The sequence below is a fragment of the Podarcis bocagei genome (assembly GCF_964188305.1).
Source record: "Podarcis bocagei genome assembly, chromosome: 8".
NCBI lineage: Eukaryota > Metazoa > Chordata > Lepidosauria > Squamata > Lacertidae > Podarcis > Podarcis bocagei.
The window spans coordinates 7119978-7147936 of record NC_138133.1 but is presented as its reverse complement, the minus strand read 5'-3'; the positions used below and the strand labels follow the sequence as shown (position 1 = coordinate 7147936).

Here is a 27959-nt window from a genome sequence, read left to right as displayed (position 1 = left end):
GAGTCGGCCACGACTGGACCTAATGGTCAGGGGTCCCCTTTACCTAATCATTGTTTCAATTTATTATTGTGATTTCTATGTTTGTTTGTTTTTTAATGTTCTTGTAGTTATTGTGAGCCACCTTTGTTTTTGGAAAAGTGGAATACAATTATTAAATCAAATCAAATAAACTCATCTTTTTCTGTTGCAATACTAAGTCGTTTCAGCCAGTGGAATGAGAGTTACACTGCACATTTCAATATGTAAAATAGCCATGGAACATAGATGCCTATTACTGTTACAAGAGCAAAGAAGACTCCACATCAATTAAATGCTACATAAATCAAGAGTAGACATTTATTTTGTATTCAAGAGTACATACACAGTGAATCAAAAAATATTGCAGTAGAGGTTTATGAAATTTAATGTTAATGCATTTCCTTATAAAACTGCAAAGCATTAGCTGTAATCATTTGCACATGGAAATAGAGATATTTGGGTTATGGTATATATGCAACAGGCACCATGACAGATTGTAATTTCAAATCTTCCACTGCACAAACTCATTTCCAGTGCTAAGGCATTTTTCCAGAAACCAGTTTCTTCCACAATAGTAATTTGCCAGTTATCAAACTCATACACATATTGTTTGCTTACCCTGAGGTTTAACACGTCAGTGGAAATTCAAGCAAATCTATATGTAATACATTTTTTTTTTTATCATTGAGATCAATGCATTAGTGTCAGCTTGGTTAGGTTTTTAGCCCAAAAAGGTGGAATAGAGAAACCAAGCTAGAAACAGTCCCATGCGGCCGTTTGAATGCAATTTCCAAGTGCCTTCCTCACTCCACCCCCCCACAGGTAAGTTGCCTTCAGTTCTTCTTTAACACTTCAATGCAGCTTTGTATGAGAGAAACATTATTCTGGAAGGCAAAAGAAGTAGTCCGTTAGGTGGAGGAGACAGGGAGCCATCAAACCTAACCACAGAATAAGATAATCCAATGTATTTTCAAATAGTCTTGTTCAACGTGCTTTTCTTGTTATCCGAAATACTGAAGTCAGTTTGGTAGTTTACATACATAAACTCAACACTGTAGCCCTATGCAGACGCAGTTACTATAACTGCCAGGTGAACTAAAGTATATCTGAAGGAGCGTCTCCACCCCCATTGTTCTACCCGGACACTGAGGTCCAGCGCCGAGGGCCTTCTGGCGGTTCCCTCACTGCGAGAAGCCATGTTACAGGGAACCAGCCAGAAGGCCTTCTCGGTAGTGGCATCCGCCCTGTGGAATGCCCTCCCACCAGATGTCAAAGAGAACAACTACCAAACTTTTAGAAGACATCTGAAGGCAGCCCTGTTTAGGGAAGCTTTTAATGTTTGATGTATTGCAGTATTTTAATACTTGGTTGGAAGCCGCCCAGAGTGGCTGGGGAAGCCCAGCCAGATGGGCGGGGTATAAATAATAAATAATAATAATAATAATAATTATTATTATTATTATTATTATTATTATGGGTTAAATTCATTTTGGTGCAAAACTTTGAATGATTTCTAGTTCATCTTCACATTCAATACCTCCCCCCTGCCAAACTCTTAGCTGTTACTTTAAAAAACAAACAAACTACTGAGCATTAGTAAAGAAAGTTAGGAAACAAAACGTGGAGGCAACATGGTATGACTTTAGTAGCCAGATAGAGATGCTGCTGTGGTTAATGTCTTAGTCACTGTTTCTAAACAATCAGATGGAGGGGTTTTCTTTATCTTCCCTGCTGAAGCCGTTTGCTCTCTTCCAACAGGAGCAACTTGCAACAAGTAATACAGAGACAGGGACAAAGTGAATGATGCCTTATGCCTTTAACAGCTGTGTGGCTGAAACATATTAAACAGGGTAAGTCTTTTCTGGTATGGGAAATCAATTGGGGGGAAAGCTTCACTTATTGTTTGTTTCACTGTTTCACTGTTGGACCTTATACTTCAGCACAGCAGCTTATAGGATCTGAATGCTGATTTATTTTTCTTTTGCAGAGGATGAACTTTGTATGGACTAAAGGTTCATTTGGATAAACTGGAACTAGTTCCTGTATGGATAGGATGAACCAGAACTAGATTCTTTTAAAAATGAACTTTCCAAGAACTAATAGGTCATGAGTGAGCATACTAAGCTTTCTTTGCCACTGTGTGGAAGTGTATGGTCGGACACTGGGATTCTCCTGTACGAGGTCTCAAAATTGCATGGGAAGCCTTGAGTATAGGAGGCTCCTTTCTTCACACCTTCACCTTCCTGAGTTGAGGCTTGACATGAAAGAGCTTCATGCACTTGTGTGGAGGTTTTAAAATTAAGTAGACACATGAAGTAGGTCTTCTGTGTAAGAATAAGAACAAAACATCCCTCCCCCTGGATATGACTACGCAGTGTGAATTCTCAACATTTTGGGCACCTTGCTCTTAATTATATGCTCCAGTAGTCCCTCCTCCTAAACAAACCGTGCCATTTCATAGCTGACTCTTATTCATATAAAAGGCTCTAAGAGAATGTCCTTAAAGGTCAGAGTCCTCAATTCAGACATATATAAGTCCTCCCTGCACCCAGAGATAAGCAGTGGAACAGAAGTTCTTTGAAACAAATTTAAACAAGTTTTCTGTCCATATTTGGAAAGTTTTACCATGCCAAAAAAAGACTTCAGGGCTTATTTAGTGATACTGAAAGTTTTGGTTGACAGCATAAAACACACTAATCTAAATCAAGCTACTTAATTAGCGACCCCCCCCACCTGAACAGTCTTCATATTGCAAAAGGCCTGTTTGCTAGCCCTTAAAGGACAAATATGCTGAAATGCCCCCAAATGCATACTGTGGAATATTTTCTACAGTTAAGGCAGCCTCCAACCAGTGTCTTACTTTAGAACACATACCTTTGCATGCTTGATCTCGAGCTCAGACATTTCAATTAGATTTTTACGAAATGCTGCTATTCGCTTCTGTTTGAAGTTGATCAGTTCTGCCGTTGGGAGAACAGAGATGTTAAATCACTTGGAGATGGACTCGGGGGGGGGGTCTTATCGTCTTAAATAATTTTAAATCACTACATTATTTTTGCATAATCTGAAAATTATTCTAATAGGGTGGGGAGAGAATTGTTTTCAGTTTCATTATTAGGCACAAATGGGGGGATGGGGGGTGCGGACACACCAACAAGAATCTACCCTGTGCATTACAGATGGGCTGGGTAGGAGAAGAGTGCTGCTACTACAGAAGAACGCCTGCATGCCAGAACCTAACACACATGGACTTCCATTAGTGTAGGAATTCATTTGGGTAGGGTTAATGCTCCAATAGCTTAAGCCACTGTCATTTTAATTGAGTTTAATGACAAACACATGAACAAATCATTAGCATAAAGATGTTGAGTGCTTGCCAACAGGAATGAGTAACTTTTACACGCAGCAAAATGTTTTATGTCTTTTGAGAAACTTGGTAACTGAATTAACCCATTTTGTCAAACTATAAATAAGTGCCAAACATGCTGATATATATCTATTCCAAATAATACCCAGTTTTTCTGAAAGATTTCCATAGCACTATGGAAAGGGAAATGCAGGCAGCGACTGATGAATGTGTGTGTCTGAAAGATGCATGATCGTGGACGTATCCATGGTGCCAAACCTGGAAGTGACCTGAAAACGTCACTTAACACATCGCTAAAAGGGTGTAATGGGGGCAGGGCAGGCTCATACGTGTTCCTCCAATACATACGGGGGCCGTGAAAGGAACCCCCGTGCAAAATGGTTGTCGGCTGAATCAAAAGTCTGGGATGAAGGTAATGAATACTTGTCCCAAACTCTTAGTGTTAGCTCTAGTAATAAATTTAGAAGGATTTTGTAAAGGTAAAGAAAGGGAAAATAGCAATCAAACCAACAAAATTCATTCACAGAAATAGCTCAATGCTGGCAGAGCATGTATATGTGGAATACACTGGGTGAAGCAGGTGGGGTTTTATTTTCAGTTCATGCTCAGTAGGGCAAACCTTTAGAGACACGAAGTACAGAAATTATTATAGTTACCCTTATGTGTAATTCAAAACAAAAACAATACTAAACCATAAAATAAAACTCTAGTGGCATTTAAGGATGTCTTAACAAAGTTCTGATTTTTCCCATGGCAGCTGGTTTGGGTTTTTTCTCTTTTTTTGGGGGGGGGGAATATCAAGTGTCATTTTGCTTCAAAAAACTCATTTTTTGCTTTGCAAAATGTAAGTCTGCCCATCGGGTAATCCAGTACTCTTGGTCAGTGTTCAAATTACAAGGAAAGTGGTAGGGAGGCCATTAAAGAATTCATAAGCTTCCTGCCTCCTCACCTTTAAGACAAATCATGCTCTTGTAAAGCTCGACACAGTTACTGAGGGGGCCAGACTCCATTTGCCATCCCCACAATTCAGATGTTGCTTGTTGAACTTGATGCAGAAAAATGAGATCCCGCCCATCACTTCAGAGCAATTTCAATGTTTATCCCTATGCTGATTGCTAGGGAATAAAGTCATCAGCACCCTAGACTGCATATCACAAGCAGAAGTTACATCTTTCTACAAGGCAAGTAAACTCTAGACTGAAAAACTCTGGAAGAACATCTCAGGCACATCCACTGCAAAGCTTTGCCTTAATGTGGTGTCCTGAAGTGGTTTTACCTTGTTTTGCAGATTCAGAAAGTTTCTCAAATCTTTGACAGCATTCTTGCTGATGTGCTTCTGCCAACTGGACATCTTTGCTTTTCAACCTAGCTTTATCCAAAGCTTTATTTGAATTTTCATACTCCACAAGGGCCCGTGTACGTCTGTACAAGAGATCCTGAATAGGTTGAGTGAAAGAAAAAACAGTTCTTGATCAGAGAATTTAACTCAAAGCTACACCCCATGTTATACAGATATGCAGCCTCATCTATATCTCAAGAAGCATTCCGAAATGCACAAAGAGCTTTTGAAGAAGTTTAAGATAAACCTTATTACAGTGGTACCTTGGGACTTGAACGGCTTGGCTCCCAAACAAATTGACTCCCGAACGCTGCAAACCCGGAAGTGAGTGTTCCAGTTTGCAAACATTTTTTGGAAGCCGAACATCCGACACGGCTTCCAATTGAGTGCAGGAAGCTCCTGCAGCCAATCAGAAGCTGCGCCTTGCTTTTCGAACCGTTTCGCGAGTCATAGCCAAGCAGAGATATGAAGCTTATCTCCTTAGCACAAGCCTGCCAATCTAGGTCAGTGGTGCCCAACGTGGTACCCTCCAAATGATGCTGGACTCCCATCTTCCATCAGTCCAAGCGAGCAGGGCCAAGGTTCAGAGATGCTGGAAGCTGGGATGCAATAAGCTGACCTTGAGCACAGCAACCTCCTGATTTTTTCATGATAGTGATATAGTTGAATCAGAAAGGGCTGCAAGTTTCTCATCAGAAGCAGATGAATAAGGTCGTGAACTCCAGGTGTGGCAATTGGTCTAGGAGTAGCCAAAGAAGTTCTGAACCTCAATGACAAAAAAATGTACCCAATCAACAACGAACATGGTCTCCCCATTATCTTGGTACCATTTCAACCTTCAGATTGTGATCATGTGGAGCATGTTAATGCACTGCTATCAAAACTGTGGTACAAAGTTCAGCCAAATTGTTCTCATAGTGTAAGTACTGGAGAAAATGTTCAGAGAGGACTCACTTTTGCTGCTTCTATATTGAGCATATAGTATCTTAGTAATTCTGATAGTTTCAAATCTTCATCAGAAGAAACACGATTCTCTACTTTCTATGGAGAAGAAAACATAATTACTGTATAGACAAACAATTTAAAATTTAGTGCATATTGGCTGTAGCATCTTTAAGAAAAAAAAGTTAAATTCTGCAGAATAAACAGTTCCATTTCAATTTGGCCCTGGGCTGTTTAAGAATGGAAACAACCTTGGCAGCCCTGCTGAATGACCCACACAAGGACACAGGAGTGTGACTTGAGGATATGATTCTAGACCAGGCTTCCTCAGCCTTGGCCCTCCAGATGTTTTGAGACTACAATTCCCATAATCCCTGACCACTGGTCCTGCTAGCTAGGGATCATGGGAGTTGTAGGCCAAAAACATCTGGAGGGCCAAGGTTGAGGAAGCCTGTACTAGACAGTAGTGCTGGGGAACTTCTATTTTACACCTTGGTCATTTGCTTATAGGGTGCCTCAAAGATCAACCTTGCTGAGATTCTGGATCAGTGCCTGGGGCCTCCATGGACTGCCTGTAGGCTAAAAAGTTAAGCTTAATTGAGGAATAGCTATGGTGCTCTGCGTCAGCAGGCAGGCAGGCAGGCATACTGAACTTTATGGCACTGTAGCTGCTAAGCCATATCACACCACACATCACACATTTCCCCAATAATCCAACAAATCAACAAAGTTATCCAGAACAGAGCATGCAGAAACACAAGATGGTGTGCACATCACTAGGGTTCAGTTCAGTAGAACTGCTGCTCTAGAAACAGGGGTTCAGGCTGTGTGGCACTAAACACAGGTTATTATTTTGGAATACCCTTGGACCCAACTCTGACAAATTATGTTCAGGCGACAGCTGTGGTGGGTATTCCTTTGCCCAGCACAAGCTGGTACACCAACTACAGATCTGGCCATGAAAACACATGTCTTAGTTACACCTTGTCTGGACTACTCTTACTGGATGCACTCTAAGCGGGGCTTCCTTTGAAAAGGTATCTGGAAACTCAGTTTGGTCCAGAGTGCAATACTCTTTTACATCCATTATGGGGAGGAATTGAACGTTGCACTTTTCCAATGGTTCTGTCAGCGTAAGCACTTCAGCTTGCTGATAGAACATTCTCCCCTTTCCTCCCGCCAGGCACTGTTCTGGGGGTTCTCCAGACCCTGAAACACACACATACCCCGATTCAGTTTGCTGTGCTGGTTCCTGCTAAAGCACCTTCTTAGTTGAACTGGCCTGTGGTTTTTAGGCTAATGATACTAAAGGGACTGTTTTCTGCACTATTAACTGGTCTGCCCACTAAGATCATGGTCAGATGCCCTCTTGTGTGTCCCAACTGACCAGCGCAGTCCGTCAGGCTGTGTCTAAGGAGAGGCTTTCTCATAGGAAGTCCCTCCTGATAAAGTGAATGCTGACCCCTCCCTTACAATAGTTTGTCAGATGGCAAATACCTTCCATTTTATACTGATGACATGTGCCAATTGTAGTTTTTTGTTTTGTCTCCTGCTGCTTTCTCTGTAGATTACATTTTTATCTTGCTGTTTTATGCTACTTATGTTTTATAATACATTCTTAAATGTTTTGATTGCTTTTAAGAGGGATGTTATGGTCGGATTATTTTTTGTTGAAAGGTGGGATATAAATATTTTAAATAAAAAATAAAATAAAATAAAAGTTACCCGGAGTTTCTCAAAGAGCTCAGAAATTTTCACCAAGTACCTGGGGAGGAATAGGGTGAGAAGAGAATGTTAACTGTATCTCCCAAACCCTGAACTCACACCAATAGCTTTATATTAGCAGCAAACCTCCTGCACTGGGGCAAGGAGTTGGGGGGCCACATCAGCTATGGCTGCCAAGTTAGTGGTTAAATTCATAGGTGCAGTGACCTGACTCCAGTGTGGTGTAGTGGTTAAGAGCGGTGGACTCGTGGTGAACTGGGTTCGCGTCTCCGCTCCTCCACATGCAGCTGCTGGGTGACCTTGGGCCAGTCACACTTCTTTGAAGTCTCTCAGCCCCACTCACCTCACAGAGTGTTTGTTGTGGGGGAGGAAGGGAAAGGAGATTGTTAGCCGCTTTGAGACTCCTTAAAGGGAGTGAAAGGCGGGATATCAAATCCAAACTCTTCTTCTTCTTCTTCCATGCCTCCTCTGCCAAACTATTTGGCTTCTGTGCTAACTGTAGAGGGAAGTCTTTCCTCCACAACCAGGATAGAAACCTCCAGGTTGGATCACCTCCACCAGTCTACCTGGAGGAAAGCAATATTTTTTAGTCTGTGTTTCCAGGCTGGCTGGGAAGGAGAGTGCTCCCCCTTTTCTATGGCCAGCACAGTGACATAGGCTACTAGCCCCTTAGCAGGCATGTAAAAGAAATGGCACTGCAGGTAACTTTTGTGGGCTTATTTATATAAGACTAGATTCTGATTCTACCTGCCTGAACAGATTGGCCTGTTCCGTAAGACTCCAGAGTTATGACGACACAGAAGAACACAGGGCAAGGAAGGAGGTACTAACAGTAGAGGTATGAAGCCATGCGAAAGACAAGAGGTGCAGACATCCCTGACCAACAGAAGCTACCACACCTTATTAACTGGATAATCTGGTGAATGTATTTATGCTACTGAAACCTGCTAGGCAGTAATGAAATTTTAGCAGAGTCTTCCAGAGGGAACTCAATTTTCATCACTATAAACAAGTCCAACAGAGATGAGTCAGGAATTATGCTTGAGGAAGATAATATAGTACTAGAAGACAACTTAGATTAGAGGTTGCCAACATGGAGCCCACAAGCATCAATGTGCCCCCCAAAAAGCCTCAAAAGTGCACAACACATGAGGGACTATTTGGTTTTCGTGCTCAGTCCCTATTTATGCTACTGAAACCTGCTAGGCAGTAATGAAATTTTAGCAGAGTCTTCCAGAGGGAACTCAATTTTCATCACTATAAACAAGTCCAACAGAGATGAGTCAGGAATTATGCTTGAGGAAGATAATATAGTACTAGAAGACAACTTAGATTAGAGGTTGCCAACATGGAGCCCACAAGCATCAATGTGCCCCCCAAAAAGCCTCAAAAGTGCACAACACATGAGGGACTATTTGGTTTTCGTGCTCAGTCCCTATTAGCACTGGTTTCCCCTTTCCTACAATGAACACTTTCCCCCAAACATGTCCACTTTTCATTGGATGCCAAGACTGGACACCCACCTTCACTTCTGTTCTGAACAGAGGGAAAATGTGGGGGTGCCTGATGTAGTGCCTCCCCCTAATTGATTGGAGTGGGGCAATGGGGCATGCCTGTGCCATTTTGTAGTCCTGCCTCTTGTTCTGCTCTTAGCTAAGGCAGCCATTTTGGTTTAGGCAACAACCCCCACTGCAGCCATTTTGTGACTGGAGCCCACAGCACTCTCTCAAAATTCCAGGTGTGCCCACTGGCCCAAAAAGGAGACCCCATAGAAAAAGAACGAGGGCTGGTGTTGTTCTGGTGCAAAGAACCAGAAACATACATGGATCTGGAATAGAATGTTCAGCAATTGTGCATTTGCAAAATTTTAAACCTGAGTTTCAGAACGCTTTTGTATTAGTAGGTGACAGCACACTCAAGTGAAGAGCACTGCACTGGCAAAAGGTGGTGCTGTGGTCTAAACCACCAAGCCTCTTGGGTTTGCTGATCAGAAGGTCAGCAGTTAGAATGCCCATGATAGGGTGAGCTCCCATTGCTCTGTACCAGCTCCTGCGAACCTAGCAGGAAAAAGCAGCAATGCGAAAGCCAGCTGCAGGTGTCTGGAATGCAAAACAGGATGTTGATGTCTGGGACTGTACTATTGGGACAAAGGGGCAGTCTATTCACTGTATTGAGCACCGGATGTTAGCTCAGAATGTCATCTGACCTGTACTGGAAGTACAGGGGTGGAGTTTCTCCACACTACTGCTGGAGACTGGAGAGTGCAGACACGTTTCTCTGTACTGCTGGAATGACAGGAATAAAGTCATGTAAATAGATTTCTGTCTGTCTCTTTACCCCTCCCTGAGGGAAGCAGGGAGGAGGGAGGAGGGGTGTGTCCCTCTCACGCTGAGTGGGATCGCCGATTGGTGACCTTGCCTGTATCCTGCCGGGAGACGCAGACGGGGAGGTCAACAAGGATCTCAAGCCGAATGCCTGGAGTGAGGCCAGTTACCTCTGACTGCGGCCTGAGAACCTGACAGTTCGAAAGCATGCCAGTGCAACTAGATAAAGAGGTACCACTGTGGTGGAAAGGTAAATGGTGCTTCTGTGCGCTCTTGCACTTGTCATGGTGTCCCATTGCACCAGAAGCGGTTTAGTCATGCTGGCCACGTGACCCGGAAAGCTGTCTGTGGACAAACGCCGGCTCCCTCGGCCTGAAAGCGAGATGAGCGCCGTGCCCCATAGTCACCTTTGACTGGACTTTAATCATCCAGGGGTCCTTTACATTTACCTTTTACTGTCAGCAAAAAATACCATAAGGGGTTGCATTCAAATTAGCGCTAATAATAATAATAAATAAGCCGGGCTCAGAGCGGCAAACAACAATAAAAGTAAAACAGCATTCTAAAATCAATTCAAAATCAAATTAATGGCAACCATTGAGCTAGAGTTCTATCAGACTGTGCCTTGGCCAAAGGCCTGTGGAACAGCTCGGTCTTGCAGGCCCTGCGGAAAGATGTCAAGTCCCTAGTCTCTTGTGACAGAGCGTTTCACCAGATCGGGGCAACAGCCGAAAAAGCCCTGGCTCTGGTTGAGGCCAGCCACACCTCCAAGATGTGTTTGAAGACTGTAAGGTCCTCTGTGGGACCTTACAGAGGTGGTCTCATAGGTATGAGGGTCCTAAGGAGATTGTTCCATCAGTACAGGCATTTCTGCTTGCCCAATGGAATGTTCTCCCCTCTCCTCACTCTGTATGCTGTTCTGGGGGCTCTCAAGACCTTCCAGTGCAGATCGGGGTGTGGGTGGCAAGGAGAAGCAAGGGCAGTCCTCTTACCCTAGTGGGACTCATTACACTGGCTTCTGCTAGGGCACCAATTTAGTTGAATACAGCCCAATGAATCCACAGGAGTCAATTGCTGTTACACGAGAGGGTAAGAACAGCAGAATGCAGGCAGCAGAAGCAGCTAGCTGCCAGTTGAGAAATCAATAGTATTAAGACAAAAACAAAGAACAGAGAAATTTACAGACACTAGGTGATTTCAACATTCATCATACTCAAGAGAAAACCCACTGAAATAAATAGGTCTATGCTGAATACGACATGGGACAGTATCCAACTGAGCAGTTCCACTAGTGTAAGGATTCTTAGTTGTGCAATGGAAATTCCTCACCCTCTCCTCACCCTGCACGCCCTGTAAATCTGCTCCAGAGAGGGGAAGGATCCCCTGCAACAGATTCAAAGGTCAAGCTGGAAGGGGGCGGCAGCACAGGGAGAAGCGGGGATGGTTCTCTTGAACAGCTGAAAGTTCTTGTCCTAGTGAAACAGTACAGTTGGATAACTCCCTAAGCTGGATATCACCTACTAGCAAAAAAGAATCAATAGGAAAGAAATACAGAAAGTGAAAATCAAAGGCAGAAAAATAAAAGGAAATAGCATGAAAACTAATCAAATTTACAGAAGGCACCAAAAGTTAATATTCTGAATTCTAATTTCCCTTTAATATTGTTTTCAGGTTTTTGATTTGTCTTAATTATACAAGAGGTCTCAACTGTGTCACCCCTAACATGTCCTGCTACCATTTAAATAAAATAAAAAGTTATCAGGATAGCAGATGATGAATCTGACACATCACATCTACTTTGAACCTTAGTGGCCTTTGTCACTGTGACAAAATAATAATAATAATAATAATAATAATAATAATAATAATAATAATACCTTTATTGTCAATGTACAACCTGTGTACAATGAAAGTTTGAGAATCTTTGCCAGAGCTATTTTTGAAGAGGAATGGCATGGACTTACTTTTTAATGGTAGTTGGTTCTTCTAGAGCCAGACTATTTAAGCAAGCCGAAGTATGAATATAATCATCTGCAACATCTATTGAGAAAGAACACAAAACACTTTCAGTCTTGTCTCTGAACTGAGCAGTATTTGGAAAATACTCTTTAAGTGTCTCTATAGGTAAAAAGGTTACTTTTATGAGCTCTTGTCATCTTATCTGCCTTTGCACATGCATCCTTGATTCTGTTGTAGTAGTTTATAAGAAACGTCTTCTCTTGTCCAAAGAAATCATCTACTTCCTGGAAAGAGATTTTCGGATGATTAAGGTAGTGTTTTGACCAAGAAAACGTGAAAATTAGGCTACAGTTACTTTCACATCAACCCTCTTTAGTAGGAATGCAATACGAGCTTGGCTTTTGGAATCATTTACAAAATATTTAGCTACTTGAAGCCTTCCCTGAAACAAGTGAACATCATGTGAAGGTCTGTGTACGTGTGCAGGAGTACGATAGCCCCAACCCCCTTTTACCTGAAAGTTACTTAAATCTTTTTCAAAATAATCACCCTTAAGAAAAACACTTTAAAAGTCATGCTCTGTTAGGTTCACTGCACAAGCAATCTCCATTCCCTCAGCTCTGTTCCCTACCCCATAAAAAAAATCCTGATAAGTTAGTTTTACTTTACAGTGGAAAGGAAAGTGGTGGGGAAGATAGAACTTTGCTCTCATCCAGCATGGCTGTTGTTAAGTCTATACCTCCAAATATAGGGCGGAGGAGTGCTCACAGTAGTACTGAATTCATGGTGTCCTGGAGCCCCCGATTTGCCCCCCTCCAACCCACTCCATTGCTAAAGAATGAGCCTAAGTGTTTGTTCTTAGCGACGCAATTTGCACAATTTCATGCCAGAAAGTCTTGAAGTGATTTACAATAAAACAGTTAACATACAAAAAAAGCAGTTTAAACAATTGCATATATAAAAAGATTTTTAAAAAATAAATATAAAAGCAGTTCAAAACAACATCAGCATTTATATGAAAATTATTAAAATCCAAGAGAGAAACTGGAATAAAGGTTTTTAAATGCTAGTAATACAGTATATGTAAGCGGGCATACAGATTTATGGAAAATAACGCAAGAGACAATCTAGCTTTAAGAATTCTTACTTTAACCCCAGAGAACAGAACTTCGTCAGCGCTCTTCACCACAATTTTGAAGAAGCCACCAAACATTTCTTTTGTGTTTTTCCTCCGAACACTTAGCTAAGAGAGATATGGAAAGAGACACATTAGGCAGAGATAAACTATCCATTATCATTATGCTGGAATTCAAACCTGTGATCTTGGTGCTATTGGCACCATACCCTAACCCATGCATTTCCAGCATTCTACCCACAGAGCCCACTTTAGAGTGGTAGCTATTAATGAGGACTATGTGTGACAAACTGGCACTACAGGAGCAGAGCCAGTTACAAAATTGTGGCAGATGGAGTTTGGCATAGTCAATCAGCAACTGCAGACATAATTTTATTATTTCTAATCCCGTTTCAAAAATTGCTGAATTCTTTGCCACAGCACTTTCCTTGTGGCAAGGAGTTCCATAGTTCAGCTGTCCTCAAGTTAAATAGGTATTATTTACGGAAGCAATGTGAAGTTGTATATGGCTTACCGTATTTTTCGCCCTATAGGACGCACCTTTTCCCCTCCGAAAATGAAGGGGAAATGTGTGTGCGTCCTATGGGGCGAATGCAGGCTTTCACTGAGGCCTGGAGAGCGAGAGGGGTCGGTGCGCACGGACCCCTCTCGCTCTCCAGGCTTCAGGAAGCTATCCGCAAACCTTGGGAGCTCAGCGCAACTTCCCGTCAGGCTCCCAAGGCTTGCGGATAGCAGCTTGCATCCTGAAGCCCGGGGCGCGCTGCACAGCGCGCCCCGGGCTTCCTCCAGATATCAGGAAGCCTCACAAGCTCGGTGGACAGCGGAGAGGCGGAGCGCCGCCACCCTGCTATTCCCCGACCTGGTTTGGAGGCTGGCGGTGGGGAGAAGCGCGCTTCTCCTCACCACCAGCCCCACAAACTCGGGGCACAGCGGGGAGGCGGAGCGCCGCCAACCCGCTATTCCCCGACCTGGTTTGCAGAGTTGCCTGCATCCCGAAGCCTTCGGGCAGATATCCGCAAGCCTGGGGAGACCGGCGCGACTTCCCGCGGGCTCCCTAGGCTTGCGGATAGCAGCCTGTTCTGGGGGCTGGGGTCGGGGGAAGCTTGGGCTTCCCCCGCGCCTGGGGAGGAAATAATTTTTTTTTCTTTATTCCCCCCCCCAAAAAAAACTAGGTGCGCCCTATGGGCCGGTGCACCCTATAGGGCGAAAAATACGGTAAATGCAGTCTTTCCTTCCCTTGACAGGATTTTTGGGGGCTTGATTCTTTCAGTGGTTCTTGTAATTGTCTGGATTGTTTTAAATGGAAGAATTTTGTTTTTATATTTTAATGCTTATATTAATTATGAATTTTGATGTTTTAATTTAATGATCTGTAAATCATCCTGGGATATTTTTGATGGAGGCTGGTTTAGAAATAGTGCAAATAAATGAAAAGCAGATGTGCCTTACATCCTGATCATACTCAAGGAAGACATGGAAGTTGTGATCTTGGCTGAGAAGAGGGTGGGCAGAAATTCGCTGAAGGAAGACTTCATGTGACGATACGGTTTTCTTGAAGACTGCAAGGTACTCCCTGGAAGAAAAATAATATTGGAATGGAAAAAAAAATGTGCCACACATTGTGCACACTTCGGCCTAAGGTGCACCTGCATCGCAGTGCGCTGTGCATACAAGCATTGCAGGTATCTTCTTGCATAGAATCGAGGAGCTGGAAGGGACTCAAAGTGTCACCTGCCCCTCAGGAATCATAGCTAATTGCAGTCAATTACTGTTGTACCTTGGAAGTCAAACGGAATCCGTTCTGGAAGTCCATTTGACTTCCAAAACATTCAGAAACCAAAGCACAGCTTCTGATTGGCTGCAGGAAGCTCCTGTAGCCAATTGGAAGCTGCGGGTGTTCATCTTCCAAAAATAGTTCGCAAACCGGAACAGTCACTTCCGGGTTTGCGGCGTTCGGTAGCCAAAGCCTTTGAGAAGTAAGCTGTTCGAAAACCAAGGTATGACTGTAATTGCTTTCAATGATGAATGCCATAACTTCTTATTTACATTTTAGATGACAGATTAGATGCCACTCTCCCACCCGACTGTACAATCAGTGGCTGCAATGACCGTATACCTCAAATTATGTGCACAGGTCCAGCCAGAGGCTGGAATTATAGACCATCCCCAGAAGCAGGACTTTGGGCTCCTGCTTCACAGCAAACTCATCTCCCTTGCTGAACTGGGATAACTTCCATCACGTACAATTCTTGTCAGAGCTTTTTTCCTAAAAAATGTTTAGAGGTACTCTCATTTTCCTTCTCATATTGAGATACTGCCCCTCAATGAGGCCAAACTTAGATTCACAAAATGTCTAGGGTACCCCTGCATCCCCCTAGAAAAAAAGCACTGGTTCTTGTATCTGGATATGAACTTTAGCTTCTTCACACACACCCATATCTTGATATTTTAAATCAGTATTCAACCTCTCAGACTTAAGACCTACCCTTTAATCCCACTAAAAAAAATAGTGCAAGGCTTTCTGTCATGACAGGCTGATAGATCGACTGTGACCCTAAGCTGATAAAGGTGCTACAAGCCACCATACATATCTGTCTCCGATGACAATGCTGGATCAAAGAGTCTACAAGCCAGATCATTCTAGGCAGGGATGGGGGACCTGTAGCCCTCCATTGCTGACTCCAATTCCTAATTTGATCCAGTCAGAATAGTCAGTCAAGATCTGGACAGCCACAGGCTCCCTGTCTCTTCTTTTTCGTGTGTGCGTGTTAACTCCTTCCAGAACAGACTGATTACCAGCTAGTTGGACAGATGACATTCACACTAACAGCAACTTTGCCTTCAAACTGGCTCCCAAGTTGATTTCCAGGCCTAATCGAAAACACAGGTTCTTAACTTTAAAGCCCTCAACAACTTGGTTCTAGTAATCTCTGAGAATGTGCAAATTCTCCCAGGACTTGAGATCTTCTGAGGAGATCCTATTTTGAAACATGTCTTATGGGAAGCCTAGGTTACCCTCAAACAGGAGAGGAGCATTCTTCGTAGCAGCTCTGATGCTCTGGAATAGTCTACCAAGACAGGTCTATTCTCTTTTTGGAGAATGGCGAATTTGCCTACCCCAACCATTCACAAACACTGGATGCCAGACTGCTATCATGTATTGTACCTTTATTGAAATGTTTACTTATGTTATAGGTTTCCTAAGCTTGTAAATGACAAATTGTCTGAATAGTGGTGTATAAACAGATTTAAATAACATGAGCTTTTAACTAGGACTGGGGAAACTGGCTTCAAATCCCCATTGGCACTTGGAATTTAACTGGGTGAACTTAAGCCGGTCACTACCTCAGAGCCAAACCTGCACACAAGGTTTGTTGAGAGGATAAAACCATAGAATTGTAGCGTTGGAAGGGACCCTAAGGATCATCTAGTCTAACCCCTGCAATGCAAGAATATGCAGCTGTCCCATAAGGGGATCAAACGTGCAACCTTGACATTATCAGCACCATGCTCTAACTAATTGAGCTATCCAGGGCCATATATTGTCCTTAGAATAAAGGGAGGATATGAATGCAACAAACTAAACTAAACTAACAGACCATGCAGAGGAGAGGGAAGACAATGCAAATTCAGAAAACTTACTAGGCTGTATTAACCTGTAGAGTCTTGACAGTTCAGAAGCCTTCTTTACACTCGCATAGATTTGTCAGCAAGCAAACATTTACATGGGATATAGAGGGTCTTTTCGTTAAGTATGATCACACTCACGCTTCCAGCTCTTGCTTCATTTTGGCAAATTCCTCTTTTGTCATAGACATTTCTCCTTCCCCAAGCTTATGCATCTTCTCTCTGGGGCCATCAAAGTCAGGCTTTGCAGGTGCTGGAGGAATCTTAGACAAAAAGATCTGTTGTTAGGAACCTCCTTGTCCAAAAAGAGAACTTCAGTAATTTCTACTGCCTAGCAATTTCTACAAGAACACTGCAAGTCAAACATCTAATTTTTATGGAAATACCTTCCAGCTGAGGTCAGAAAAGCCACCTCTCTGTTGAGCTTTCAGTGCTTTCTGAAGACTTTTTTATTCATTTTTTAATAGAATAGAATAATAGCTTTTAGTCATATTTAGTTTCATTGTATTGTGTCTCCTACTGTAATTAAGTAGTATATAATTTGTTAAAGCAAATAATAAATAAATAACTTAGGTACAGTATAGTATAACAATATTTCTCTATAGAACGGCAGTGTAAATGCTGAAAAGATGTGAAAGGAACTAAAATATGACCAATGTATGCAGAGTGTTCTAAGGGCAAATCTGTAGCTACAGATCTAGTGGGACAGAGATTGAAGATAGACAGTGGTGGAGACGTAGCACATTGCAAGTAAATGCAAAACTGCATCTCAAAAAAGTAGTATTGTATTGTATGTCTAATTTAAATAAAATGATGAAATTTGAAGTGTGAGAAGTCCTGACAATAATCTCATTGCCTTTGTATGAGCCCCTTGCACAAAAAATAGGGGCAACTGTTGAGGGGTGTCAAATGCTCTTGGAGCTGAAACTGAGAACAGCACTCTAGCACACACAAGCACACACACACTCTTGCTGCTAAACATATATGTCATTTCTCAACTACTTCAGTCTTCAATAAAACCAACAAGCTAAAAAATTCAAACCAACAATAGTACAATTACATTTATTTTTAAAACTGGAGAAAACTCAGAAAATCACACAATTCAAAGATTAACAAAATAAAGAAGAATTTAACTGCACTTCCGCAAGATCCACATCTCTGGCTCTTCTCAGATCTCCTTTTGGAGGGAATTTCACAAAAGAATCCACTATAGCATCACTATTTCATTAAATTATCATCTTGCTGCCCTCAATAAGGTCTCATTATTTGATAAACTCAAAATTAGTTATTGTAAAGAGTTGAAATGTGGTTACTTAATAGTGCAATCCTACCCATGTCTACTCAGAAGTAAGTCTCACTGAACCCAATGGGGTTTAATCCCAGGTTAAGTGGGTACAGAACTGCAGCATAACTGAAATATCCATAGCAACCCCACTCATGCATTGAAATGAGTTTCAAGGCTACAGATATATACCAATATACACTGGAGATTAAGAATCAGTACTATGAAATTCTAAAACAAAAAATCAGAAACCACAGAATTACTTGTTTGCAACTTGCAATTTCATTGTTTAGCAAAGATGTCTACATTTTAAATCAGATTTTGTAAGTACTTACAATTAGGCCTGCATACTCTTCTGTCTCATTAAATGTATCATGCAGCCACTCAAAATCTTCATGCTGTCTTGTAACGGAGAATTCTGTGCTCTGAAAAACTGGCAATGTAGTCTGAAAGCAGAAATCAGTTACTCCTTTGGACCTCATTAATACAAAAAATAAAAATAATAAATAGTGTAGGATTTTGAGACTGTTAAGCTGGAACATGGGTGGGAAGACTTCAGGTTTGTAGGATCTACTTTTTTTTTTTAAACTAGAACCCTGAGAACCACCAACTGGAGCCGGGTGTAAAGAAACACATGTAAAATTAAAGGATTCTGAGACAAGAGATGAGAAATTTGTTCTGAATGCCAGAAATGGAGTTTACAGCCCTTCTACACAAAACTCCACTATTAGCTTTCCTCACTTGCTGTTGCAACCATATCCCATATTCAGATCCATGCAGGCAGCACAACTGCCATCAAAAACTGTTTAGAAGTCAAGATACAAACAAATAGAAAAAGACTGAACTGATTTTAAATTTAAATTACAGGTAGGTAGCCGTGTTGGTCTGCCATAGTCAAAATAAAAAAATTCCTTCCAGTAGCACCTTAAAGACCAACTAAGTTAGTTCTTGGTATAAGCTTTCGTGTGCATGCACACTTCTTCAGATCTTCAGTATGCATGCACACGAAAGCTCATACCAAGAACTAACTTAGTTGGTCTTTAAGGTGCTACTGGAAGGAATTTTTTTATTTAAATTTAAAGACTAAGTCCCAAATCTTGCCCCCCTTACTGAAATCAAATCTGAATTACTACATGTTATTAAAATCAGTAATATAATGTGTGAATATAAAGTGAGATTAAACAATTGAACCAAAAACCAGTTTCTTAAATTTCTTAACCCCAAACCAGTATCTTAAAATGACCCATGAGCAACACCATCCCTGAAATATTGCTTTTGTTCAATTTAAACAAAATCTCATCTTATTTTGGCCATGGTTCATTTTGAATTTTATATAAATGGACATATATATTGGTTTAAAACGTGATATATAGCTTTTCAGGTGGTTTTCAACACATTGCTCAATCTTGATTAGTACAAGAGGTATTTAGATGTATATGGAAGCAAGTGAAAAAATAAAATATAATAAGAAGTAGAAAGAAATTTCCCAAGAGATAATTTTGGAGAGACAGAGCACATCATCTTTTAAAAAACTGGCATAAAAATGCTTTCATTTCAATTTACGTGAGGTAAGGCTATTTTCCAAGTCATGTTCACTAATCTGTAACTTCATAGAAGTTACCTTGGTCACTCAACATGGCAAAGTTGTAGCTTTGTTCCAACATTAATTAACCTTCTTCCCTGCCATCTTACCTTAGTATGGACTGTGAATTTCACTTTGTCTTTTTCACTAAGAGCATCAGGGATATCAATCTGCAGTGAAGGGTCAATATTTAGATCCACAGAAACAGACCTCATCTGAAATGAAAGCAGAAGGAATTCAGAAGGCTGGAGATCTCAGCAATAGCTTCCTACACCAACTCCATACCCGTCAAACCTCAGCTAGGAGGATGGGATAGGAATAGCAATTCTTTGGAAGCAACCTTCGGGTCACCTATTTACCGTGGTACTGCTGCTGAGGAGTCCTTTGGTGGCAGGCACCAGGGGTGTTGCTAACTGGGCACTTGAACAGGCGCTGCAACTTGTGATTGATAGGAAAGACCCACTTAAGTGAAAAGGTGAACATATCTCTGGGAGGAGATGGAACGGCTGTCTTTTCTTTAAACAATTGTCCTTACCAGAGTTCAATCTCTATTTGTAACCATTAGCAGTAACAATACATGAAAAATATATGAGAGGGTTATTATAAGATCAATTGAATAAAAACAGGACTTGGGGGTGGGGAAGATAAAACTACTTCTTTTTTCTTTCCTTAGGAGCAGTATGACATTTAGGTAGTTTAGAATTACAGTGGTACCTCTGGTTAAGAACTTAATTCGTTCCAGAGGTCTGTTCTTAACCTGAGGTACCACTTTAGCTAATGGGGCCTCCTCCTGCCGCTGCGCTGCCAGAGCACGATTTCTGTTCTCATCCTGAAGTAAAGTTCTTAGCTCGAGGTACTACTTCTGGGTTAGCGGAGTCTGTAACCTGAAGCGTTTGTAATCTAAGGTACCACTGTATACTGCAATCTCAGAGAAGCCTATGCAGGACTGGCAGAAAGTTAATTTGAATTTTATTTCAAAATTTATTTCAAAAGAAGGGCTAGAATTAATTTCAACATTGTTTATCAAAACTGCTTGCCCCCATGTATGATGATGACCTCTTTCCACACCACTCTTAGTGCATTAAGATCTTCAACTGAGGTCTCTCTCTGAGTTCCACTATATATATATATATATATATATATGGAAATCAGAGTCATAACTAGGGCTGTGTGATGTATCAATACATTGTCTGAAACCGGTCTGAAGATCAGATCGCGGTAAATTTTGAGCTTGCAAGCGTGCACCTCTGTTGGGCGGCGATTGCTGGGAAGGACCACAGAGAGCGATTCACGTTGTGGTGGCCTTGGCAGAGGAAGCCTAAGAAGGTGCTCCTCTGCCTGCCTGCACCTTCCCTCCCTCCACAGCCCAGCTGCCCCTCCTTAATTCAGACGTTGTAATATATTGGTGTACTGTATTGCGATGGTTAACTAGCAGGGGCGCCGACTTATAAAAAATATTGGGGGGGCCCATACCGGGGTCCTGCCGCTGGTTCGCTCAGGTAGCCGGGAGAACGCAGTTCGAGGTGGCGGTGTTGGGGAGAGACCCTCGCTCAGGGCGCCACGAGACTTGGTGGCCGGCGGCCTATCTGGGGGGTTTTGGAGCGTATTTCGGCGGAGCGATTGGGGAGGAGGGGGCTTGTTGCCGGATTCTTCAGCTGGGCCGGAGATCCGCTGCTGGGGGTCCCTGGGCCGAGTTGTGAGCACGGCCTGCTGAAGGGAGATCCAGCCGATTGCGCGACGGGGACGGCCGGGGCTCTCCAGCTAGGGCGCGCGGCTGGCTGGCTGGCGAGGGAGCAGGTGGGGAGGAGGCGGGGGTCCTCACTCTCTTAGGAAACGCACCCGCGCGCCCGATTGCCACGAAGTCCGAAGGGTGCGTGTGTGGAATTAAAAAGCAAAAACGAGATACGGGCAGGGCAGGCAAAGAGTTTTCTGCAAGAGGATGGAGGGCAGGTTGAAGAGAAAATCACTCAGGATGAGACAGTCAAATCAGCCATGATAAAATGGGCTCAGGATATTGGGTATAACATCATGTTTGAGGACTGGGAAAGGTTATGGACCACCGGAATGAAATTCACGGCATGTAATGCCTTGAAGGAAAATATTATGAAAATGATTTATAGGTGGTACATGACCCCAGTCAAGCTTGCAAAAATATATCACCTGTCTGATAATAAATGTTGGAAATGTAAGGAGGCTGAAGGGACATTCTTTCACCTCTGGTGGACTTGTCCAAAAGTGAAGGCCTTCTGGGAAATGATCTATAATGAGTTAAAAAAGGTATTTAAGTATACCTTTCCCAAGAAACCAGAGGCCTTCCTCTTGGGCATTGTTGGCCAGAAAGTGTTAAAGAAGGATAGAACTTTCTTTATGTATGCAACTACAGCAGCAAGAATACTTATCGCAAAATATTGGAAGACACAAGATTTGCCCACACTGGAAGAGTGGCAGACGCAATTGATGGACTACATGGAACTGGCTGAAATGACTGGCAGAATCCGAGATTTGGGAGAAGAAACAACGGAAGAGGACTGGAAAAAATTTAAGGACTATTTACAAAAACAATATAAGTTGTATGAATGTTAAAAATTTACATGATTCGGAAACTATAGCTTCAGCAATTAGATTTGGGAAAGAGGAAGTTATATTTTAAGTAAGAAAAGGTCAAAATCTAAGGTAATACTATGTTTAATTTAAGATATAAGTAACTGATGAAAAGTATGTTAAATTTAGAGGTATAGTATTTGAAAAGTACAAAATAAGGTACGAAACAAGGTAATAATTTGCTGATATCTTTATTATAAAGAATGCAGGGTAAGGGAGATGCGAGGAAGTCCAGTTAGTTATATAAAAAATGTGTTGAATGGTTGGTTTTCTTTTCTCCTTTTTCTTTTTTTCTTTTTCTTGTTCTTTTACTTTTTTCTTCAGTGTATGTTTCTAACTTTGTATTTGAAACCTTAATAAAATATTTATAAAAAAAGAAGAAGAGAAAATCCTTTCGCTTTTCTGGGGCTCAGGGAAGTCTCAGAGCCGGAGGTTGGGGAAGGGACCCCCTTTGCTCTGCCCTCTTCTCCCGTCTTAGATTCGCATGGGGGTCCCTGCCCGAGCTTGCCTGGCCACCGGGCCACACAAGGGCCGCGCTCTACGCGGCACACCTTGCTAGCCGCGCAGCTGTCCTCCGCGGCTGCGGAGCGGCCCTGCGCCGGTGCCCAGCCCCTCTGGGCGCCCGCTGCGCTGCCAATGACAAGCGGGCGACGTCGCGGGCGGGGAAGGCGTCGCTTTCTTTCCCGATCCTGCATCCTCCCAGTCTTCCAGCCCTTGTTTGGGTTGGAAGCTCGTCTCGTTCGCCCTTCTCCTTTCTTCACCCTGCGCGCAATTTTCCTCCCTCGTCTCCCTCCCCATTTCTCCTTCCTTCCTGACTGACTGATTGACGGGCTTGGGCTCGGGCTCGGGCTCCGGGTCGGGCTCAGGCTCAGGCTCGGGCTCCGGGTCGGGCTCAGGCTCGGGCTCAGGCTCAGGCTCGGGCTCGGGCAGCCACAGCGTCGGCGGTGTTGGCGATCGGCGGCGCGGGGGGATGGCCCTCCCGGGGGAGCCGGCGCTGCTCAATGGGGTTGCCAAGGAGACAGGCCGGCCGCCCTCCTCCCCCGGCCCGGCGCCCCCCGCCGCGCCGGCGCCCTATAAAAGCCGCGGACGCGCCCACCGCCGCCCGAGATTATTGGGGGGGCTGAGCCCCCCCAAACGAATTTTTGAGGGGGCTCGGGCCCCCTCAAGCCCCATGGAGTCGGCGCCTATGTTAACTAGTGATATATCACTAGTTCTTGGTATGTGAAGAAGTGTGCATGCACACGAAAGCTCATACCAGTAACAATCTTAGTTGGTCTCTAAGGTGCTACTGGAAGGAATTTTTTAATAGTGATATATCACAATGTGAAAAATCAGATGTCGTCTATCTAGGAGCAAGGAACTGAAAGCTGAGCCGAGTGGAAAGGAAACAGAAACGAAACAGCGGAGCAAAGACAGACAGGGGCTGAGGGAGAGGTTAGGGTGGGCAGGCTGAAAAATGAGTTGCTATTGCCTTTTGAATGCTGGGTAGAGAGTGGGAATGGCCAGACCACAGAAGGACAGTTTGCTTTGGTCTTCAGTTGCTACCTGCAAAGTTAGCTGTTCATACCGCTCCCAGCTCCCAAGTGAGAAGGAATCCATTTAACCACGTGAAAGAGTTTTGTTTACTTATGCCAAGAGTACCACAAGGGAGTCTCTTCAGCACATCAAAAGGCGCAGTGCTACTTTTCCTAGAAAAAGAGGTGCCGAAACTCACCATGAACACCTCACTCGTTCTCTCAGAATGGCAATGATGCCCACCTGAGAGGTGCTGAAACTGAGTTTCGGTGAGTTCAAGCTGAGAAAAAGCCCTGAAAAGGCTTCAGGGGAGCAGCGATGAAAAGGAAAGCCAAAAGCTCAATAGCTGGTGACAGCTTTTCAGCTGTTTTAGTCAGCAAGGAACACTACTCTTGCGCTCCTGTGGTGGTGATTTCTGTCACAAACAAGTGGCAAGATTTCTATCTCCACTTGGTCACAAGGGGGCGCTCCTTAGTTCCAAAAGGCGACTGGCTCCCGGTTAGTTTCAAATGCTGACGCAGCAGGCACATAAAAGTGCATAAAAGTGCCGCCTGTCTATATGTATGCATGTCTGTGGCCCGTGTGTACAAAAAGTGTGCACAGGTATGGTCATGTCCACGTCGTCACATTTGCTGCTGCTATGTGCCTCTACGAACTTGGACCAACAGGGAGCGTGGCAAAAAATTCTTAGTCATGTCTGCACTAGACTTCTCAGTATTGTAGCATGTCTAGGGTAAAGAAAAGCCTGCCTGCTGCCATTCAGAAAACAGACAAATTGCTAATTAATTAATATTTTGCATCCTTTTCCCCCTCCAAGTTCATCTGACTTTACACTTACAGCCTGGTATATTGTATGTTTCCCTGTGTGAGGAACAGACCTATGAAGCTTGCTGCTCAACAGGCTCAAACGGACAGAGTTTTCAACCAATTTGGTTCCCTTTCCTTATTAATGTAGCAGGTGGTCATATTAGCCTCCCTCTGAACCCAAAATACATTTTGGGGGAAGCTGTTACATCATCTCATTCTTCTACCCTTTCCTCTTCTACCCTACCCATCATTTAATTTTCTTCTATTGCCTTTTGGAGTGCTTAACTGGCTAGATTTTCTTTTTGCTTTGTGGTATATTCTTGCTTGTTTGATGTACTACATTGTCCCATGCTCTGAAACTCTAAGAAAAAAAATAGACCCTAACTTCTGTCACCTAGCTGGATCAGGGCTTCCTGCACTTCTGAAGTTACATGTATATACAGGCAACCCCCATTTTGTGTGGGGGTTACGTTCTGGGTCATCACACGCGTCAGTGGAGTGCACATAAGCCCACCCTGCCCACTTCCGGGTCCAAAAATAACTCCAGCATTTACGGTCACGCACTCTTTGAACGCACACAAAACAGGAGTTGCCCGTAGACTGTGTGCCATGTCAGCACATTCAATTGCCAAAAGGTTTATACAGCTATTCTGAAGTTACTTATCTTAACTGCCCAGGCACATTCTGTTGTCAGAACAATATATATTGCAGAGTACATGGGGGGGGGGGGGAAGGATACTGGATAAAAGAAACAGCTTCCGCTCAGATATCACTCTATTCCAGAATAAGCAAGAGATTATGCATGAAGTTCATAGTGCAATTTAGGATCACTTCACATTACGTGCAGATTGGTTTCCAGCATGTCCACTTGTGGTACGCAATGCTACTCCTACTCAGAGCTGACTTTGCCTGCAGGCTAATAATTAATGATCCCAGGCAAACAAGGAAGGAAAGCTGTAGCCCTCCAGTGTTGTTGGACTTAGAGTTCCATTAGCCTCAGCCAACACACTCAACTGGCAGCAGTCAGAAACTATGATGGGAGTTGCAGTGCAGTCCAACACCATCTAGGGAACCACAGTACATATTGTAAGGATTTATTAAGCATTATTCTATTAAAAATATAAAAATGTGGGTCACAAATTGAGGTCGACTTGATGTTAAGATGAAGGCATATTAAAAATGTGGGCACAGCATAATCTTAGCATTCAACAGCTTTGAGTGGGGGGTTGTGTGTGTTTGTTTTTTATCAATCAATGGTATATACGTTCTAAAAAAATAAATTTTAGGCTGCAATTCTATGCACACTTTCCTAAGAATAAGCCTTACTGAAAACAGTGGAAGTTGCTTCCAAGTAAAGTTGCAGAGAATTGCACAAGAAGTCCCACTGATCTAGGGCTGAACTGAACAGGATGGTAGTAGTTCTTTGTATTTAAGCACAACAAATTTTTAAAGTAAACTGACTGGAGATGGGCTGCAGTTCACTGGCATTGTTTATTTATTCCCCTCTTTCTCTGACATGACTCAATCTGACTTACAGATAAAAACAAGAACCTCGAAAAGCACAAAGAAAAAAAATCACTGAAAAACTACTGATAGAATTAAAACTATATACAGATATAAAATATATTAAAATCATACCAATAATTACAAAAAAACAGCAAGGCACCAGCACTTTCATTAAAAACAGTCAGTTCCCCAAAGCTTGCTGTAACAGAAAAGTATTCACCTGCTGGTGGAAGGAAAGAAGGATGGAGCTAATCTAGATTCCCTAGGGAGGGAGCCCCAAAGTTTAGGAGCAGCCACCGAGAACATCCCCACCAAGCCTGCCTGTGAGGGTGGAAGGACAGAGAGAAGGGCCTCCCCCAAATATCTCCAAACCTGGGCAGGTATGTATGAGGGAGTACGGTCTTCCAGGTCATAACCAGCACTTTCAGTTGTGCCCGGAAACAGACTGGTAGCCAGTTGGGAGCTTCTTCTAGCAAGTCGTCTGCTCCCCTATAACAATCTGGCTGCAGCTCTTTGAGGCAGCTGGAGTCCCTGAGCACTTTTCAAGCGCAGCCCCACACAGAGAGGACATCACTAGGGTGGCGTGTCACTGTGGCCAAACCGGACACCTCCAGCAACAGGCGCCCATCTCTTTTGCATACATGAAGTTCAGTCCTTAGGGCTCGGAGGGAACCTTGGCCAAATAATAATAATAATAATAATAATAATAATAATAATAATAATAATTTATTTATATCCCGCCCTCCCCAGCTGAAGCCGGGCTCAGGGCGGCTAACAACAACAGCAACAATACAGTCATACCTGGGGTTGAAGTATCTTTGTGATGATTATTTTCGGGTTGGGCTCTGTGGCAACCCAGACGCTCAAAATGATGTCACGTGCATGCGCAGAGGTGGCAAAACGCAACCACAGACACGCAGCCGTGTCTTACGTTTACTTCGGGATACGAACGGGGCTCCGGAATGGATCCCGTTCGTATCCAGAGGCACCACTGTCATTTATTATTTATACCCCACCCATCTGGCTGAGTTTCCCCAGCCACTCTGGGCAGCTCCCAATCGAGTGTTAAAAACAATACAGCATAAAATATTAAAAACTTCCCTAAACAGGGCTGCCTTCAGATGACTTTTAAAAGTAAAATAGTTGTTTATTGCTTTGACATCTGATGGGAGGGCATTCCACAGGGTGGGCGCCACCACCGAGAAGGCCCTCTGTCTGGTTCCCTGTAACCTCACTTCTCGCAATGAGGGAACCGCCAGAAGGCCCTCGGCGCTGGATCTCAGTGTCCGGGCTGAATCCCTCGGCCAGCCCCTGCCAGCAGTACTGAGCTAGCAGACCACAGGCCTGGCATGGTGGAAGGCAGCTTCCTACGAGCGCATCGCCCCGTGTCCTGACTGCAGCCCCACCCACCTCCGACCCACCCGCGCTGGAGGCGCAGCCCGAGAAGAGCCCCCCCCCCCGGGGCTTCCCAAGGCAGAGGCTTGAGGCAGAAGCCCCGCAGCCCTCGTTTCGGCTTCGGAACGGCCGAGAAAAAAGGCGCCTGACGGGGGGGGGGGGGTGTGGGGTGTGAAGCAGGCACCGCATGAAGGAGCCGGACGGCGCGCAGGAAGCGGGCTTTGCCGCGTCCACACGTGCAGGCAGGCGCAGGTAAGCGGCCCCCTCCCCTCCCCGGAAGCGGTGCTGTTACGCGACGCCCGTCCACAAGCGAAGCGGAACCGACTCGCTCCCTGGGAACCGTCAGCCCGGACTCCGGAGGCCTTTCTCTGCTCCGCGCCTTGGCCTCAGAGAGGGGGGAGGGGGTTCAGTTGGGTAAAAGTCGCGCGCAGTCCCTCCCACCCCCCCTCAAAATATGCGGGCGCCTGACAGAGCAGCGCTTCTCTGAGGGGGAAAGAGGCGGGGGGGGAGGGGACGGGAAGCGCTTCTTCTCCGGCGGGGCTGTGGAGAGGCTTCCCTTCCCTCCCCCCCCCCAGGCCAAGCCCGGAGAGAAGGGCTCCCCTCGCCCCCCGCACCGCGCGAGCCTCACCTTCTCCCGGCTCCCCTTCTCCTCCTCCCGCGGCAGCTGCTCCTTCGCGGCCACAGACATGACAGCGCCTTGCCTCTTCGGCCCTCACTGCGCAGCCGCGGAGGCTCCCCCGCGCGCCGCCTTTTCTGCCGCTCGGGAGGAGGCGGCGGCCCCGCCCCCGCCCTAGAGATAAGAAAAGGGTAGACGAGCCCCGTTTGCAGCTGCCCG

General features: G+C 44.1%; 1 protein-coding gene across 1 annotated transcript; it reads right to left on the bottom strand.

Annotated features, from left to right (window-relative positions):
* Positions 1 to 322: 322 nt before the first annotated feature.
* On the bottom strand, positions 323 to 27889 carry SNX5 (sorting nexin 5). Its single transcript, XM_081206511.1, has 13 exons — positions 27753 to 27889; positions 19411 to 19515; positions 18054 to 18164; positions 16578 to 16699; positions 14259 to 14382; positions 12822 to 12917; positions 11853 to 11958; positions 11680 to 11755; positions 7392 to 7431; positions 5679 to 5765; positions 4662 to 4821; positions 2893 to 2978; positions 323 to 902 (listed from the first exon to the last, which is right to left on the bottom strand). The coding sequence occupies exons 1-13, from the start codon at positions 27810 to 27812 to the stop codon at positions 852 to 854; spliced, it is 1224 nt and encodes a 407-aa protein (XP_081062637.1). The 5' UTR covers positions 27813 to 27889; the 3' UTR covers positions 323 to 851.
* Positions 27890 to 27959: the final 70 nt, after the last annotated feature.